Source organism: Dreissena polymorpha, chromosome 12, assembly GCF_020536995.1.
Source record: "Dreissena polymorpha isolate Duluth1 chromosome 12, UMN_Dpol_1.0, whole genome shotgun sequence".
NCBI lineage: Eukaryota > Metazoa > Mollusca > Bivalvia > Myida > Dreissenidae > Dreissena > Dreissena polymorpha.
In genome coordinates, this window is record NC_068366.1 from 48,268,784 (window position 1) to 48,289,536 (window position 20,753).

The 20,753-nt window shown below is 33.4% G+C and overlaps 1 protein-coding gene across 1 annotated transcript; it reads right to left on the reverse strand.

Moving 5' to 3' along the window:
- Window positions 1-243: 243 nt before the first annotated feature.
- LOC127853535 (toll-like receptor 4) lies at window positions 244-5,693 on the reverse strand. The gene is made up of 2 exons (XM_052388088.1): window positions 5,454-5,693; window positions 244-5,248 (listed from the first exon to the last, which is right to left on the reverse strand). Exon 2 carries the CDS (start codon window positions 4,622-4,624, stop codon window positions 2,516-2,518), a length of 2,109 nt encoding a protein of 702 aa, XP_052244048.1. The 5' UTR covers window positions 4,625-5,248; window positions 5,454-5,693; the 3' UTR covers window positions 244-2,515.
- Between the last annotated feature and the right edge of the window lie 15,060 nt (window positions 5,694-20,753).

The window sequence follows — 20,753 nt, forward strand, 5'->3', positions numbered from 1 at the left end:
TTAATCTCGTCATTTAAATAAACATAAAAACTATTCAAGCCTCGTTTTTATCTTTATTTAGATGACTTGTTTAATAAATTCAATACAAAAGGACCACTCACGCAAGATCCTATATATAACACATTCAAATTATATTATTTTTGAGGGTGGCATTATGTAAAATGTGTCGATTATTTCTCTTGTATGATCGACCCCGCCTATCAAGTCAGACATCATCAACTATTATATCACATGAATTTTAGTTTCAACCCGTGGAATAGACAGGAAGCAGAATATTTTATTAAGAATCAGTAGGCCATAGGCCCATGTGGACATAGAGATCTGACAAAAACAGTAATAGAAAGGCCCGTGACTAATTTAAAATGAAAATGTTGTAATGAAATAAATCAGGTACCAATACATTTATAGGAAAGAGCTTTGCTAATTAATTAAATATAACAAAGATGACGATTAATAATACGAGCAGAGGCAAAAGGGGGTTTATTGGAAAAAAACGCAAATATGCGGAGAAGGTGTATATTATTATACATTTGTTTGTCTTGTGGGCTCTTTATCTCTGTTCGTTTAACTTATGTCAACACAAAAACGGCCATATACAAATAAGACATAATTTATTATATAGTACAATGATTTGCTTCTCGTATATATCCGAATCTTTATACATTTATTATTTATAATCGTAATTTTTTAAAAACATAATTATATTGATAATTTAATGATTTGTTTCAAAGTTGCCTAAAAGATACGCAACATACATGAACACATTTCATTATTCTAATGGGTTTTTTAAAGAGACACAATGATCTGTCAATAAACACATGTGTTACAAAAGTACACATATAATGATATTTCAGTAGTTGTGTTAAATAGTTATCAATAAATTATTAGTAGAGACTTGGTGTACGAGAAATCATATCATTAAATTACAGTGTTAGAGACATGAGAAAAAAGAGCATTCGCCACTATATTACACAAATTCAATATTACAGAAGAGACGCAATCCATATGTGCACACTCATATGATAGTTACATATTACAATCATTTGTCTCATAGATGACGCAATATACAAGAACAAATAGCATTTTTACAATATCTATCGGTAGAGACGAAATACAAAACAAATATGACTATATACAATGAGCTTTCTATCAAAAGAGACGTTGGGTGTCTGTTACAAATTATGTATCATTTACAGATTTTCTGATTTCAAAACATTTAAATATAAACATGCTTAGACGCCGAAGTACAATTTCATGTTTGCTTTCAAACAGATGCTTTAATTTAAACATACTTGGTCTACACCAAACATATTTTTGGATGTATTGTTTGCGTAAATCATGATATTATAAACATTCTAAAATAAAGTGAAACTCGTCTTCAAGCTTATCACAAACATTACATGTTCTATCTCCTATGGGATACGTCTTAGACTATTCCACCTTCCAGACTCAACTTGAAGATGATGAGAAAAAACAAATAACCTAGTGACAGCAATCCTAAACTTTTGAACATTTATACATTTAAGAAATGTTTGAAAATCAAAGTCGACTACCTCCCGAAAAACAGTTGCTCGGGTCGAGTTATCCAGAAGATAATGTCATAACTGGATATAACTATCATGAAGTTGTTGCTTAAAACATACATAAAAACATCAATATGACCAACTCCTTGGGAACTCCGTATTTCGTAGAAGCCCATTGATGTCAGTAATTCTCGGACTAAAGTAACCCAAGATGTTTAACAGAAAATACAGGAAAATAGGCATTTGTAGTGAACATGATTTTAAATTTGCAATCTTAATGTTTTATAAAAGATACAATAGTCATCATGAAGTTTATTTTTAATCAATATGGGAAATATTATAAAACTGAAGTATTTAAATATTATACATAATACAATACATATTTTCTATTTTATAAAAACAAAAAATAACCAGAACATTAAAAACAACATTGTATAATCAACAGGAAAATCCAGTTAACAATCAATACAATTTCATTCTTCCATGAATTGATCGAGCATATAAAACACTCTTCTAAGCGCATATGCACTGAATAGGCTAGCACGCTTACAGGATCAGTGATCTCGTAAAATGTAAGAATTAAAACATACAATGAAGTTATCATCCATGATTAAGTAATGCTAAATGTGTTTATTGCACATTTACTAATAATTATGTTATCAGAATCATCATGTACACTTTTCGTTCGTTTTGTGTTGTTTTATGAAATATGTGACTGCAAGACGGTCAATAATTTATTAGAAAGTCCACTTGATTTGAACATAATATAACATCAGTGGAATAATGTAGTTTAATATTCTAATAAAACCATTCTTATACAATAAAATTTGCTTATTGTTTTGATAACAAAACACACAAACTAGTGACAACGAACAGTTAAAAAAACCAATATGACTACAAACATTGCCCTTGTCAAAACATGTGTGTTTACATGTATGTTCATTTGTTGTTAGTACAATAAACATTCGTATACACAAATATACGCCTTTTCCTCACCGGCTAATGCAGTCTTTCAATCTGTTCCAAAAAGCGTTTGGGGAAGCATCTGTGTCATTTGGAAAATCGAAAACCGGTGAATCTTGCAGAAGTTTACTTACTTCCTTCGGTAGAAAGCGAACTGGAATATCTTCCACGTACACAATTACAGTAACCGGTCGATTCGCGGTAATGGCTTCAATGATAGCAATGTTTATTTCAAACCGACACCATTTGTTCTTAAGAAAATGTCTGCTAAGAAGCAAAATTGTTTTTCTGCTCGAGCTGATTGCTTCGACGATATTCAGAGCATTGATATCACCAAGTGGAAAGGCGCGGTCTCGAATATTAAGCCGCAGGTTGGATTCAACTTCAAGCTTTGTGTGTATAGTCCTTACAACTAAACTGGTCTCATGATCGTCATAGGCTAAATATGCATCATACTGAAACATGTCGTGTCGTGCATCCATATTAGTATCTCGACGTTTCACGACATTGTAGTACCAATAGACAATATGCCAGCGGTACCTAAATATAATTGCCGAAATATTGATGACGACAAAGACTGAGATAATTGCTGTAAGTGATGTAATTAAGGATAAATAAGTATAGCACTGAGTGACTAGAGCGTCAGTTGTACTGGACTCAATGCGAGATATACTAGCATTATTATAGTAACAATTATAAAAGTGTTTTCCTGTTAAAGAAACATTTGTTGTTACCAGCCATCTCAAGAATTCGATGTTATCGCAATTACCTGCCAATTTATTGTCCTGCAAGTTAACAATTACTGCATGTGCCGATGTCATGTCAGACAGATATACTCGAACGGGTTCAGATAAAGTTTGAAGACGATTATTTCTCAGATTCAGGACTGATAAATTGCGTAAATTATGTAAATTAAGGTCAAAGATGTCAAGGTAATTTTCTGAAAGACCGATATTTTGTAAACTGACGCATTGGGAGAAAAGCGAACTTGTTAAACTGTAAATTCTATTCTTTGACAAATTTATGGTTTTTAGATGTTTTAGAGGTACAAAAATATTGACTGCTTTGTCAGATCCTAATTCGAAACCAAGGATATTATCTCGTATTTCCAGGTATTGTAAAGATGGCGTACCTCTAAATACTGATTCTGACAATGTTTCAATCAAGTTGCTCGATATATTAAGAAACGTCAAAGACAATAAATATGGCAGTTTCAATTCTTTGTTCAGATAATTACAGGAAATGTCAATATATTCTATAACATTTTCAAAGTATTCAAAGTTTAAAACATTTACATGAGATTTCGAGCCGGTAAATATAAATTTCTTTAGGTTTAAATTGGAAACATTTAAATATTCTATCGTTCTGCGACGGGTTTTTTCTACAGGGAAATTTACAATATTCTTAAACCAAAATTGATTTCCAAAATCTAGAACTTCAATACTAGGATTAGTCTGTACAAGTGAATCGACAAATAAACCATATGAAAGAACGTTTCGTTTTAAACTCAACACTTTGAGAGTGAAATATCTCGAAAAAAGTGGTTTGTTATGATCTATTATTCCAATAGAGTTTGAATCCATATGCAATTCCGTTAAATTTAGCTGATTAATGTAAAACAAATTTTCATTATCTAATCTATTAACTGCCTCATAAGGGTTTGATACTAAGTTCATTACAAGTATTTTAATATTACTGTCCATTAAAGCTTTCGCAACAGGACCTAACACGTGCTGCATTCCCAAGTGATCATTCTTTGAAATATCCAGGTATCGCAATGATTTCAGACGTGCAAGAGCTACCGGCGAAAGTGATGATATATGACAATGCCTCATGGAGAGAATTTGAAGATGCAGCAAACCATCAAATATACCATCATCTACAATGTTTAATGCACACCCAAAACACTTGCATTTTAGTATTAAGATTGACAAACGCGTATTAAGAAAATGGTAATCAAATGTCATATTTCTGAATCCGTCGATGACAAGAAACTCTAATTTTTTCAATGGCTGAAATGTGCTCCCGTTAAGCGTGGAAGCATCGCCTATATACACATTTCCATGCATGACAAGCATACGAAGATTTATCAAAGAATCAAATGTTCCTTCAGGAATACCTGTTTGCAACGTAATCATATTGTTATTGTCTATATATAAATCTGTAAGATTTGTAAGGTCCCTAAATGCATCTTTGGCTATTTGCCATATTTTATTATATGACAGCTTCAGGACTTTCAATAGTGTCAATCCACGAAAATTGCCATAGGTGACATCTTAAATATTATTCCTTGTGTAATTAAGGACAACAGTTTTTCGACTAACATCATCGAACGCATTTTTGAGACCTTTATCAGTGCAATCCACGTAAAGACGCTCATTATCTTGTGAGCAAGTACATATGAAGCAGTAGTATGGTGTTTCAGGTCCCACCCTATGCTTACGTACTGCATCCTTCTTCCATGTCATTAAATCTAACCAATCTGTGTATGTAGTATCATCCGTGATGTCTTCAAACACGTGTAGATTTTCGTTCACAGACGCTCCATCCATGTGCCGACTGTTTGCTCTCAGAGTTAGTATTTGATTGGCGAGAACGAAAACAACCACTTTATATAAAGCCATTTTATAGCGTTCACAGTTAACGGATAATGCTAATATATAATAATGCTAGATTAGAACTGTATTGCAGATAACTGTTCAATGAAGCTTATAAACTCCAGTTGACAAAATACGAATCAAGAAGAGGAATTGTCGTTCTGACTGAAACAATAAAACGTATTTGTACAATCTATGCTCTTTTGAGCGTTGTTTTATTAGTATTACTGTCCATGAAATTATAAATCAAAACTGTTGTATCAATGGATTTGAAACTGGAACTAAGGATTTTTTTTTCAAGTATGTTTTTACTGTCAAATCGCTTAAATAATTAACCTTTGTAGAAATTATAAAAATCTTAAAAACTTACATTCATGTACAATTCCGTAAAAGGTTTCTTGCGTTCTGCTTTTATAAAATTAAAACAATCAGAGAAATTTGTAAACAGTTCCTATAACGTTCGTTTTTCACACTAAAGCTCAGCATTCTGATCAGATTTTATGACAGCATCTTAATGGCCACTTTTGACAGGGACAATCATCTTCACAACAACTTTATTTAACTGCCGCGTTTTATAAATTCTCCATAATTTATCCTTACAATGATTGAACGTGACTATTGTTCAAACGTTTCATTCCGAGTGTCTCAGTTAAGCATTTAAACCATCATAATGTGTTCATTTAACACGTTTGATTGTTTATTAATGAATACATTCCTACAAATTTGCGACAGTTTATCCTTAAAATTTGAACGCCTGTATCTGTCATGTTTTGAACGCAATATATCAAGATTTTAAAACCTACCAGTATAACAATAAAGCATAAAGCAAGTAAGATGCAATATGCATTTGTTGGTGTATTTTCAAAAAATTAAACTGTTCGGTATAGAAAACTTAATTATCGTGATTATATGTCTACGGTTCAAACTTCTTGGAAATAACATATTTCATTTAATCTGTTATCCAAAGTAATTTATCCAAAACGAAAAACTACAAAACAATTTGCCTTTGGTTTGTCTTGTTAAAAAGTAAATCGGGAACCGAGTATAAACTTATTGTCAATAATTTCGACTTTATTTTGTATTCTTGCTTTTATAAAAAAAACGCAGCAGAAGTTTTCACAGTTAGCTTCATGTCTGACCACAAAGTAAGATCCAAGTCTGACCAAGATCATGAATCAAACCTTGAAGACGGCAGTAAATCGGATTCCGCATTAGGCACAGATATGTGGAAACAACTTCAAAGAGTAAAAATCCCCGTGTTCACTGGTGACAAGACAAAGTACCCTGCATGGAAGGCAGCTTTTCAAGCATGTATTGACGAATCGCCAAGTACCCACAGTACAAACTTTTGCAATTACGTCAGTACCTAGGTGGCGAAGCGCTACATTCTATTGAAAATCTGAGATAAGTCGAAAGAGGCATATAATGCTGCAAAGGAAAGGCTTGACAGGAAATATGGTGGTACCAAAAGAGTAGTAAACCAATTCTTAGATGAGTTAGAGAATTACAGCCCTTAAAGAATGAAACGCCTAGAGAACTTGAACAATTTGCTGATTTACTCGACATTGCAGTGATTAAATTCAGCACTATGAATGTTATGTTCAAACTCCAGAGCTGAAATAGAGAATTTGAACTTTCAATGGAAGCACAAACAACAAGAAATGTAACTGGGAAACTTCAAACAGTGAATTGGAAAATAATGAAAGAGCAGTGGCCACATCTTAAACACATACCATTCCCCAGTACTGGTAGAAAGAAGAAGATAGATTACTGATAGGTCTTGACTATGCGCACCTTCATAGGTCACTTGGAGAGATAGTAAGTGGTGATGCTGAACCAGTGGCTAGATTGACACCACTTGGATGGACATGTGTTGGGCCAATAAATAGAGAGAAGAATCATGATAGCACTGGAATGTTTGTTTTCCATGCTTATAATTACTTGGAGACTTCATTGAAACAGTTTTGGGAAGTTGAAAGTGAAACGGTGTAACCAAATGTCATTAGAAGACAAAGAAGTGCAGGTTAAAATAGAAAACAGTATTGAACACAAAGACAATAGATACAATGCCATGGAAATCAGATAAAGAGACATTACCTGAACTATAGAAGTGCCTTAAACAGACTATATGGCACTGAGAAAAAAAATGAAGAAATCTCCTGAATTGAAGCGGAAGTATAGTGACGTTATAAGGAAATATGAAGAGAAAGGCTTTATTAAGAAGGTTGAAAGAAAAGACAATGAAAAAGGATGGTATTTGCCACATTTTTGCTGTAGTGAGGCCAGAAAAAGAAACATAAAAAGTTCGCATTGTGTTTGATGCATCATCCAAACATGAAGGCACAAGTTTGAATGAGTACCTAAGTACAGGTCCAAAATTGCAAAGATAACTAGTTGATGAGTTGCTAAGGTTCAGAAGAAATCAGATCGCAGTTGTTTGTGACATAGCGGAGATGTATTTAAAAGTCTGCCTAGCAAGTGAGGATAAAAAATACCAAAGATTCCTATGGAGAGAATCACCAGAAAGCCCCATCGACACATTTGAATTCACACGTTTAGTGTTCGGAGTTAACTCATCACCATATCTAGCCCAGTATGTATATCAACATAATGCTTTGTTGCATGCTGACATATATCCGATGGCGGCTGAGAAAATTCTGAAGTCTAGTTACATGGATGATAGCATGGTTTCTACGAAAAACGTGACAGAGGGAATAAAACTATGTAGACAATTGAGAGAGCTGTGGCAGACAGCTGATATGCATGCCAGAAAGTGGATTTCAAATTCATTAGAATTGTTAGAAACAATACCAGAAGAAGAGCAGCAGAAATAGATTTAGGAACAGGAAATCTTCCAACAACTAAAGCTCTTGGAATATCCTGGCAAGCAAAACATGATGAATTTATATTCAAAGTCGGTGATGAAATGACCATGCCAGATGAACTCACAAAGAGAAATGTATTGAAGCCTGTTTGTAGGATATTTGATCCTTTAGGTTTTTTAGCGCCATATGTAGTGCGAGGGAAACAAATCATGCAAGACATCTGGTTAAGTGGGGTTGACTGGGATGAAAACGTGAGAGAAGCAGAGAAGCTGAATTTTGAAAGGTGGTTCGAAGAGCTTAAACATTTAGATAAGATCAAGATTTCACGTTGTCTCAAAAATGAGAATAATGAAACACGGCTGAAGTCAATGTCAATTCATACATTTGTAGATGCGTCATCAATTGCATATGTAGCAGTTACATAATTATTTGAGATGTGAGTATGAAAATGAAGATGTGACTCGACGTTTTGTAGCTGCAAAAAGTCGTGATGCTCCCACAGAATCTACTAGTATCCCAAGACTTGAACTACTCGCAGCAACACTTTGTTTAAAACTGACATCAAGGATTTGCAAAACTCTTGAAATAGAAATCAAACAAGTAACATTATGGTCGGACATTATGAATGTCATATATTGGATACGAAAAAACAGCAGATATTCAAAAGATTTGTTGCAAACAGAATTGGTGAAATTCACAGAGTAAAATATCCAAGTCAGTGGAGATATGTTCCAACGAACGAAAACCCAGCAGACTATGTGTTAAGAGGTTTACCTGTTAACAGTCTTGCTGTTGCGAACAATTGGTGGAAAGGCCCCAGCTTCCTAAAAGAAAGTGAAAACGAATGGCCAAAGAGCAAAATTGGTGTGGGTAATGATAGAAAACTTGAAATGCGAAAAACAGCACAAACAAATTTGCGTACATTTTATGTGACACAATAAGAGTGGAGACTTAGCCCGGAAAGATATTCAAATTGGACAAAATTTGATACAATTCGAGCATGGGTCATTAGATTTGTTGAAAACTGCAAAATCAAGAAAGAATATCGAGTTCCATGGGTCATTGAATGTAGTTGAAATTGAAGAAAGCACGACTGAAATGATCAAAGAGACACAGAGATGATATTTTGCAGTATTATAAACCAAATAAGAATCAGAAAGTAGAAATTTCAAGCAAAATGATAAAACTGAATCCAAGATTAGACACCGAATGGGTGAAAAGAAGTGACAGTAGACTAAAGTACTCTGAAGTTCTTCCATATGACACAAAATATCCTGTGTTACTACCCAGAAAGAGTCCAATCACAGAGGTAATTGTGAAAGATGCCCATGAAAATAACAATCATAGCGGAACAAACCAAACACTCTCTGATCTGTCAGTGAAATACTGGATTATAGCTGCTAGAGAACAAATAAGAGACTGGGAAAACAAGTTCTGAATGCAAACGAAAGAAAGGTCATCCAAAGTATCAAATCATGGCACCTCTACCAAAAGTGAGAACAAGAGTAGCCATGCGTGCATTTAGAAATGTCGCAGTAGACTTTGGTGGTCTTTAAATTACAATCTAGGGAAGGGGAACAAAACGAGCATACAGATACCTCTGTCTATTTACATGCTTATCAACACGCGCAGTGCACCTAGAAATAGCCTTTGGTCTCGACACAAACGCATCCTTGAATGCATTCTACAGAATGGTGAATAGGAGAGGTTTACCAGTTTCAGTGTATTCTGACAATGGCACTTACTTTGTCGGGCAGATAAAGAACTAAGAGAACTAGTGCAGAATGTAGACAAAGCAAAATCAAAGAAAGTGCTGCTAACCGAGGAATACAGTGGTTTTTCAAGCCTCCTGCGGCGCCACACTGGGCTGGTGTACATGAAATAATGATTAAATCAGCAAAACGAGCAATATCAGCAATCTTGACCTCAGCTGATATAGCCGACGAAGAGCTCATCACATCTTGCACTGGAGCTGAACGTTTGATAAATTCTCGTCCACTTACGTACCAATCTGCAAATGTTGATGATTGCACTCCACTTACTCCAAACCATTTCCTGTTTGGACAAGTTGGAGATCAATTTGCTCCAGACTCAGTTGACGACACAGATCATAGCCCAATTAAACGCTGGAGACGTTTACAAGAACTCGTGAAACAATTCTGGAAACGTTGGTTGCGAGTGTTTCTGCCAATGCTTGCTGACAGAAAGAAGTGGTTTCATCAACACAGAGACTTTCGTATAGGAGACGTTGTTCTTGTTGTCAATCCTGAACAGCCTAAAAATAAATCCCTTGAGAATATTTCATTCGCCAATTCTAACGATAAATCAACAAAGTCTTTAGATTGCACGAAACGAGATGTATTTTAAAAGGAGACAACCACGAAAACAGTAAAAATAAACAGGTTGGAGTAGTTGCCCGTACACAAAGAAAAATATGGTCCGTTTGACGCCTATATAAAGTACCATACACCGTAGCGAGATTATCTTGCGTTTACCTTACATGGGTGTTTGGTAAGAAGCGCATTTCGGTTTATATGCAAATAACTTTGGAACAATGAAAACAGATCGTACACAAATAATCCTCACGATTTCATTGACATCACACTAGGCAATGTTCTTGGAACCATATACTTAAAACGTGTCGTTTACCTTAAAGAATTAGTACATAAAGTGCTCTGGACATTATATTGAGGCATCACGACGAACAAGGACAAACTCTTTTAGACGTTTGCATTCCATACAAACTGTATTTTAGTTTAAACCTTTTTTTAGCTCAATTGCATCGAAAGGATCGAACCCGTGACCTCCCGATCGCTTGGCGGACACCATATCCATTACGCCACGGCGAACTAACTGTAAATACAATATATAGCAAAACTTTTTAAATGATTAATAAAACTCCTTCAGTAATCAACCATTCGTGTTATCACCCTTAAGCTTTTATTGAAAGTAAGTTGACCAAGTGCCTATACAGTACAGGACAAAACAAAGAACCGAACACTTAACATAAAACATTGTTAAAGCTTCGTCACTGCATTTGAATAGTCCATGGAAAGTATTGGACATATTGCAAATATCGGTATGCTTCACAGAATAAAACGTGTTATTATTAAATATTAACTTAAGCATTCAGAATCATACAACATATAAAAATCCTTTAGATTGTATTGTATATTATTATATTTCTTTTAAAATTAAGTTGTAATAAGTTTGTATAAAACTGACGGTCTACATGCAATTTATTATTTCATATAGGATATTATTCTTCAAATGTGTTGCTTAGATATTACATGTTGTCATGATGTTTAGGCGCTTACCGAAGTATCGGTTTGTTCTCTTAATGGATAAATAGTTGGCACATATGATGTACAGGTTTTCTCTGTAGGTTACAGTATTGATTTTAGCAAAATGCTGACTTGATTGGATCGACGGCTTTAAATGCTATATAATACACACATAACTATATTGTAAGCAAGTACAGCGCTTGTATATGGTATTGTATAAACACATATTTTCATTTTGTTTACATGTTGACTTATATCAATTGCATAATTATATTCCCTTAATGGCCCGTATTGGGATGCATATCAAGTGTTCTTTTTAACATTCCTTAACAGTGTATGAAGAGCATTGATAATTCTTTTAAGCGCAGACTTCTTAAGTTATATTAAAACGAAAAAAAGAGCACCAAAATAATTGATACAGAATGTTGGGTGTCAAATCCAATGATCAAATACCTGGACAGTTATGGATTAAATGCATTTTAATGTTAACCATCTTGTTTGGCTATTGTAAGTAACCAATAGTCAATGGCAATATACATATGTAGTATACCATTTAATTCACATTGCACTTGTTAATTTGCAATATAATATTCCAAACGAACGACGCACATCTCACTTAACCAAAATGTGTCATTAATTTGGAGCTACATTATAAGACCTAAATACGGTTTAAGTACAAAAGTACACAGAAGCATTATTTTCCGATACAAATTTTCAAAACAAAGCGAATGTATCATTTTAAGTATAAAGACAAATAAATATCCACATAATTCTTATTTTAGTTTGATACAAGGTTCATGGCAATTTCTGTAAGATATTCATGTCAGTTCAAGCGTAAAATAATAGCAGCCTGAGTTCAAGTGAAAATTTGCATGTTTTGAGTTGGTAAATAATTTATTATATGTGTACGTTGATTAACACCATATTTCTAAATTTTCCATCTACTGGTAACCGTTTGTCAAGTGTCAGCTCTTTTGACTAATGGGTTCTTTGAATGTGGATGCATAGTGTACTTTGTAACCTTTTGCTGACACGCTCATATTGATAAAAAGTATAACAAACTGCATAATTCATTACTTTGTAATAAAATGTTCTATGCAAAATCGTGGCAGTTAAGGCATGACTGCGATTCGAAAGCAAATGATGTGTGTCTTGTTTACTGTTCTGTAAAATGTTAATTTTGATAAATATTGATGCGTTCATAACTCTGTGTTTCTTTTTTATAATTTATATATATGTCTGAATATTGTTTATGAATTACAAGTTTGGTCGACATGATATTAAAAAACAATAAATGCATTTGTACATTTTTAAAGAAATCAGAGCACCTTAATTGAACAGACCATGTGGACTGATGTTTGGTTAGTAAAATTCACCTCATAAAGCTCCATTGAAGGTTGAGAAATAGTAAACTGCTTGTGAGGTCCCTTTAACCTCAAAGTTGATTAAATTAATTATTAAATAAAACACAATATTTGATTTACTATTTAATCTGTGAAATAGTTAAAATCGTCCGCATACGAATTTATGAAAACGGTCCCTATTGCTAAGTGAAATTCAGTTACTACCACATCTTAAAGCAATTAACTTTTGTATAGAAAGAGAGCTAAATTCATAATAATTCCATTTTTCCTATGCGATGGACTGTATTGTGGTAAAGATTTATGTATGTTATCATTTTATTCTTGTGGCAATCTGCATTTTGTTATTTTCGTATGATTGTTCAAGATATACTTTAAAAAAAGTCGTAAAACATGTCGTTTTTTAATGCGACGTCTTTTGCAAACTCCGTGTCAGTGGCAAAGAATTAGCAAACAGATTTAGTAATCAATTGAATGAAAATTTGGAGTATGGAAAGCTGATTCGGAAACTCATTTTAGTGAAGAAACAACATAAGATGAAATGTAATATAAACGAAAACACACGGCAGAGCTAAGCCAGACTTAATCGGCCCTTGCCGCATAATGGTCCTCCGGCCAAAGCCAAAGGCCCTCGGGCCGTTATGTCTGCAGCGGTCCGATTAAACACGTCCGGTTCAGCTCTGTCATGTGTTAGATTCTTAATAATGGTCATGTTAATTGTGTTGTTTTTTTAAGTAAAGAGTCGACTGTTGACGGTGCAAACGAAACCAAAATATGTGTATACATTTGAATGCTCATATCATCCTGAATACATATTCAGAATGAAAGTTATGTATGAAAAATATATATACATGTATTTACTTATCTGGAAAAAGTCCCATGCCTATTAATATTAGATACAAATCTACTACTAGAAGTCGGCTAATAGGAAGCTCGGGCAAAATCACGCGGAAAGGCACAGTGAAAGCGGCTGTGGGAACGTGTCTTTAACCGCATCGGAATATTCCGATTTACGGCATTGATGTCAATGAACGCCTTTGGGCAAACAGTATCGTTGCTGAAACTCAGCTCAGAAAATGAAAATGGGCGCTCCTCAAACTTTTCTATTACGATGGCTTCTTTTCAGCTTTTAAAAGTTAAAGTGTATTAAATTACATATTTGCACGATCATTACGTTTCGATGTCTTTCTCAAGAAATGATTTTTGAAAGATGCGTATGTATCTTAATACAACATTATCATGCTCGCCATTCTGTTACTCTCATGATCAGTTTAGGGTCACCTTACACTTATGTAAACTGCTATTCACTAGATTATTTACTCTTGAATTTCGATTTCGTAACAAGAACATCAGTGAATAGTAAGGGGTAGAAACGAATCGCTCAGACATGTCACTGAATTGTATCAATATGTTGACAATTGTTGTCGCACTGTTAATTGTTTAAGTTACTTTATGGTGATATTGTCAATCTTCAAAATGTATATTCTTAATGTACGTATTCATTTCTTCAATTATCAGAATGTATATTCTTAATGTACCTATTCATTACTTCAATATATTTTTATGCTATGCTATAAACAATGTTTATGTCTCTAGAACATACAATATGCTGTGAAACTGTACTTAATTCTGATTGCATGCTTGTTGTATATATGTTCTGCTCTCCTACCCTAGAGGAAATAAAAGTATATATATATATATATATATATATATATATATATATATATATATATATATATATATATATATATATATATATATATATATATATATATATATATATATATATATATATATATATATATATATAAAACCACGAAATGAATTATTCTGTCGCAGTATTGGCCTTATACAACGCGATGTGGACACGAGCTGTATTAGAGACTGGCAATGTCGATTTTGGAAATAAAACTGATATTACAGACATTACACACCAGCAACAACAAGTGCTTACACTTCAACCCATTTTGAGTTTCTAGAAAAAAATCAAAGACGGTACAACTACTTTAGTACATCGAAGTACCTCATTTTTCACAACATTCATTGTGTATGGGAGAAACAATCTCAATTCCGTCGGAACTTTATTTGATTACAATACTTATTCAGGCATGTTTTCTGTGTTTCGTCATTTAACAGTTATATAGGTTATATATACATTTGAAATACAACTTATTTTACACAAAATTAACGGTAAGTGCAGTATATTAAGTAAACATATATATACGTTTTGTTGGTGATATCTCAACTTATAATTTTGGTATCATTTTGACGAATTTCTAAATTCAAAATTAATGAAATCAATACATCATACGTTTTTATTTTTAATCAGATCTTTATAACTTGCGCCTGTCAGTGTAAGTGACACTGCGAACTTATTTAATGTTTCGTAACTAAAGGGCGATGCAATTTATTTGATCTTGTTCTTGATGTCATAATGATGTCCCGACGGTCCTTGGTTTGAAAACAAAGCAATCGTTGTGCAATTATCTTTGGTTTTCATGTATTTTAGATGGTAGAGTGTTCATTTGTGTTGATACACGATTTTTACTTTACTATTCAGTAATTAAGGTATGACATCACCGAAATCGTTTACTATAACAGCAATTTATTATGGCCACACAACGTTATAGTATACTGATAAAGGGGTAACTTCAACGAATTAGATAATAACGTATTTCTGGGATGGAATTTTTGCATCGTTGTGTATATGATTAAAGCTCAAGTTTACTAATTTGCTCGACATGGCTTCATATTGTATAGTTTTGTTTTAATTGCTCACAATTAAATGTGCATTGTGGCCGAAAACTGAGCAATCAAAACAATATAAATTTGAATTGTTCGTCTTTTCTTTCTAAAAAAATCACGGCGGTTAATCGATTCATTCTCATTTTGTTTTCTGGTTTGACCCAATAACCAGTTTATCCCTTAAAATTAGAGTTTTGTGCGAATGGCTGTAAAAATAATAATGTCAAGAGTTATGTGGCCGGGTCATGAATCTATTTAATTTATTTATTACTCTTAATTCGACCTGTTAATCGACAAAAGTTCTCACGTATGCCGCAAGTCAATGCGCTGACACAAACGAAAACTGTCACGTTAATTTTGCAACATGCCTAGGATGCGTCACAAAATAACACAACGGACCCTGTCTAAATGTTTCCAATATAAAATGATAAGGATTATACTAATCTTTGATTAGTATCCTTGGTATATGGGTAGGTCTATTAATTTCATACCTTGTGTTAAGTGGTCAATCTAGGAACAGGTTCCTTGAACGTTTCGGTTCGCACGCTCACTAATGTTTGAATTCACAATTGTTCTCATATTATGATCTTTATTAGAAACGTGCTGAATCTAAATGACAATAGAAGATCTTAATTCAAAATATCAAGACGATATTTAACGTAAGAAAGCTTGGCATAACACAAAGCACACTTTCTTCTTTTGCTGTTTCATTTAAAGCGAGATTATACGATTTTGTCAATATATGTGTATAAAATGTGTAAAAAACTTATTAAACATATATTCCAATATAAATTAAAATAAAAGTTAAGAAGAACATGTGCCGAAAAATGCGAAATAAGCCTGATATTTAATTCTGAAATCGAAAATGTCTGTACAGTCGTATTCGCCAGCATGTTAATCATGCATGTACGATGTGCATCTAAATTTAGTTTAACGGTTCATTTAAATTCCTGCAACGATATCTACGAGCTCTTGCACGACGGTTACATTACATTCACCTCTGCGTTGGGCTCCGAACGGACTACTGTTATGAAAGCGTCTCATTCATGTCATGATCATTCCAAGCGTTCATCATTGAGGTTACAGTATACTAAACAATCTCTTGCACGACGGTTACATTGCATTCAGTGCATTTAAGAAAACCATCTCATACCATGATATCTTATATCAGTCTTGATTCATTATTTTAAAATTGATATAGTTTTTTATGTTAAGAAACCAACATACATATACACACGTCGAAGCAATTCCTAACGTCACTCAATAAAAATTATGTTCAATTGTTTACATTTGTGAAGTGCGTGGAATGATTCCATCTGCGAAGATGAGCAATAAAATAGTTCCAAAGAATTGCATTAAAACTCGCAAGTTTTTGCACGATTTACCATACATTTTAAAGTCATATTTCTTAATTTCATGCATGTGATCTTAAATATCCAATCAAATATACATTGAATGCGTTTGTTCGGTTTTACCGATTTTATAGGCAAAATGGCAAGCTAAGCATTTCGCAGAGTTGTATGTGAGAGCAAGGAACGACAACTCTGCGTGGAGATTGCGATATCTATTCGTACGACACACGAACACTAACTTAACAAACGAATGCTTCGGTTATTGTTTGAACATATGTACGAAATATCTTCGTCACAATCGGCTCGGGGCGCTAATTTGTCTTTGCTGCATTTTATGAAATTCGTCTTCAATGTATATTTTTTCTTGCCTATTTTGTGTTATTGTAACATATTTTATCAATATATTACAATTTAACCCATACAAAAATCGTATAATCTCGCTTTAAGAACAAAACCTTCACGCACTTTACTATTTGTATTTTTAAACGGATGCATGTCCACTTTTATATTATTTAGCTTGATTTACTACATCAAACTGTCCGGCTTTATTGTTAAAAATTGAAAACAGCATGCGTGCAAGCGAAATAACAACCCCCTTCGATTGCGGCAATGTGTGCGTCACTTGTCATTATTTCGCCCGGAGTATTATTGGATGTTTATATGAGAGACCAAAGAGGACGGAGAGACTATTTTTTCAATCTTTGATATTTGCTCAATAGAACGAAAATAATCATACATATATTGATAATAGAACTCTGGCCAGTTGAACATAAACAAATATTGTATAAATAATTTTTTAATCGACGTAATTTCATTTAAACATTTTTTTATTATTCCGTTTTTAATGTTAAGTACTTATTCAATCGCAGTTATAGTCCAAGCATTCCATCGATTCATTATGTTACGATACAATATACAACACACGTTATAACATTGATATGTTGCCGTTAAATAATTTCAAAAGTAACAAGGTCCAAATATTCATATTTGAATTAATAATGCATATCCTGTTTGAAAGCGACCTTTATTTCAAACCATAACTTTATACAATTTAACTATTTATAAAATCATAATGAAAGTTTTTTATTTCAATTCATTACTCTTTATAAGGTAAATAAATTGCGGTCGCTTGCCGTTCGGTCATGGACCCCTTACACTTTGCAATAGGAAGCGAGCGTTAAAATTTATTTGATCTCATTCGTTTTTTATAGCTCATCTTCATTAAAACAAAGCACGCTTTATAATGAACGCAGACTGGCGTTGCGTTATCCTAAAACGTATAAAATTTCCAATCGAGGTTAACATGTCAATTAACGTTACCTGTGAAGACGTTGAGTGCTATGTATCAGCCACATCAATAGAGACTGGATGGAGCTGAAAGAGGAACTTTGTCATTACGATGACATGTTTGTACAATATATTATTCGGAAATTGTTATAATTGAAACAAGGTTAAGGCCATTTAAAGTTCAACAACATACATTTAATTTCAAAAACAGAAACGCTTAATGTTTTAACGTCGGCTCGTGGCATTCATTTTGTTTATTGATAATAACACCAAAATAATTATGTATTTTCTTAATGACCTAGCGATTCATTGTGGTATAGGACATAATTCTTCTGTTCATTGTGGTACATATATACTCAAGCATTGTAAGCATTGCGTTGTTTGCCGCATGCGATATTTTGAGGGCATTACTTCGTTTACTTATAAGTTTGTTCGGCATAACCGAAATTTAATTATAATTGGCCTTTAAATAGTTTAACGCCTATGTGGCCCTTTGGCTCCAAGCGCTTTTCTGCAATGGAAACGTTAATGCCAATAACTGCTAATTTAAAAACGGAATTATTTACATGCTCTTCAATTGTTTTTTTGGAACAGATTGTACAACAATTAGTCCATTAGTCCGATTTACGACGACGAAATTTCGAGTTTTATTGATAACAAAATGCCTCCAAAATCGTACAAGCGAAATAACCCATGTCGATTTCGGTCTTGTATGCATAACGTGTCATTAATCCGATCTTGACTTTAAGATGTAAAAACACTAAACACGATACGTTTAAGAGACCAGAGATATTCACTGAATGAACATCCTTCACACTGTTATTTTCGGGAGTACTCACAACATGGCTATGTCTCTAAAAAAAAATGTTTACGTTTGTTTACACATGTTATGTTTACATCAGCGTTAATGTCGGTTTCCACTGTGAGAGTTTTTATTATTAAGAATATTCGAATTCATTTATAAAGATCAAACATCGTGTATGTACAACAATTTATCACAACTACATTATAAATGAAAGTTGTACTCGAATTTGCTACACGATGTGTATTCGTGAAATAATAAGATACCAACATAGCCAATAGATACATACAACTTATTTCTATATTTATTTTCTCCATTCATGTTCTTTAATAATAATTGCCGCTTGTACTTTGAAGTTATTGAAAAACTGGTAAGTATCCATCCAATGCTAATTGTCATATAAACGTAACATAGCCAAATTACACATTCACATGGACAAGCTGATTAATTTAACCCAATTATGCCTGGTGGACATCCTTCTAAATTGGATCAATTTATTTCCAAAATTAAGGATGTCTTGTATATTTATTTCTATATGTAGAATATTTAGAATATTTCTTACAAAAATTTCTTTAAGCAAACAGCGAAGCCCCAGATGAGGCGCAGCATCATGCGGCGTCTCATCTGGGTCTACGCTGTTTGCAAAGGCCTTTTTTCTAAATGGGTTAACGTTAGATGTGTATGATCACCTATGATGTTTGCAGAAGGTAAAGCCTATAGTTCAGGTCCACAGAGACGGTGTGCATGTTTTAAGCGACTCGGTATGCACGGCCATTGAAACACTCGAATTTTAATATACTTACAACTTACCTGATTGTAAATGAACGCAAATACCGACCTTCGGAAATGCAAAACAGCCGGAATGTTGTTGTCTAATTGTGTGATTTTTTTATTAATATAATTTTTGTTTTCGTGTTCAATTACACGATATCACGGGGTACGTAAGATTTCTGAAGAGTAAACCGAGTCGTATATTTGCAGTATTAAGTACATCGAAAAATGTTTTCACGTTGTGTGATCATACCATTGTTCATAATAGTGCGGTATGACACGTCTTGATATGGTAAATATAGTTATATCCTTGAAAATACACCATGAGCGTCTACAAATATACCACACTTTACCGATTCTTGCGCAAATCAAATCAACATTTCGTTTTATTCTGAAATCAAATGTCAAGCGGCTTTTGGAAATCACCACCAAAAGGTCTCAAATGGAGATAACTGCGAAATTTATTAAACTCGAAGAGTATTCGCCCGTATACTGTGAAATAGCGTCGAGGCTTGTATGTGAAACGGTAACCCCAATTATCAAATTTACAAAATGAAATTTTTACTTTTCCGCACCATTTTAAAACTAGATTGAGTGAACGAATAAGTTCTTTGTAGTTTAAAATCTATATGTTTGATATATAATTGTATGCAGAGAAGCAGTAAGTTATTATCTTTGAATTATTTAATTTGGGTTTCTGCATGAGCATTTGTATTTACATTAGTGGAAACACATATAGCTCATTTCTCTGTAACCACTTTTCTTTGTACGCTTTCCAACCCCTTGTATACGTTTGTAATTATGGTATAGAAAGTTATGCTGTGGTTTGATACACAGCACATGTAAAGTGATTGCCATGGCACAACATTGTTGACAATAACTCGTGCAAATTCACTTGAAATGTATCTCAAAGTAATTTATGTATTAACAATCACTACATTACTTGCGTTCGTAAATATTTATCTATTTTCAAAGCCTCGTAAATTAACTCATACTAATTATAAGTGTGTACGACTGTAAAGAGATATAGCCGAATCAAATACATGTATATTGTACTTAAAAAGAACAAACTTAAACGCAAAATGCTCGGACAATACAACGTTCCGGTTTCATATTGTTGAAAATCTTATTATTTAAAAAAATATATTAAAACCTGTATTTCTTATTGGAGTCAAATAATTATGAATCATAATTATGTCCATTAAATATACACCGTATTAAAATTTTGATATGATTTAAAGTA

Excerpts from the sequence above, each read along its gene's own strand:
- LOC127853535 (XM_052388088.1), bottom strand. The coding sequence starts at position 4,624 with ATGATTACGTTGCAAACAGGTATTCCTGAAGGAACATTTGATTCTTTG.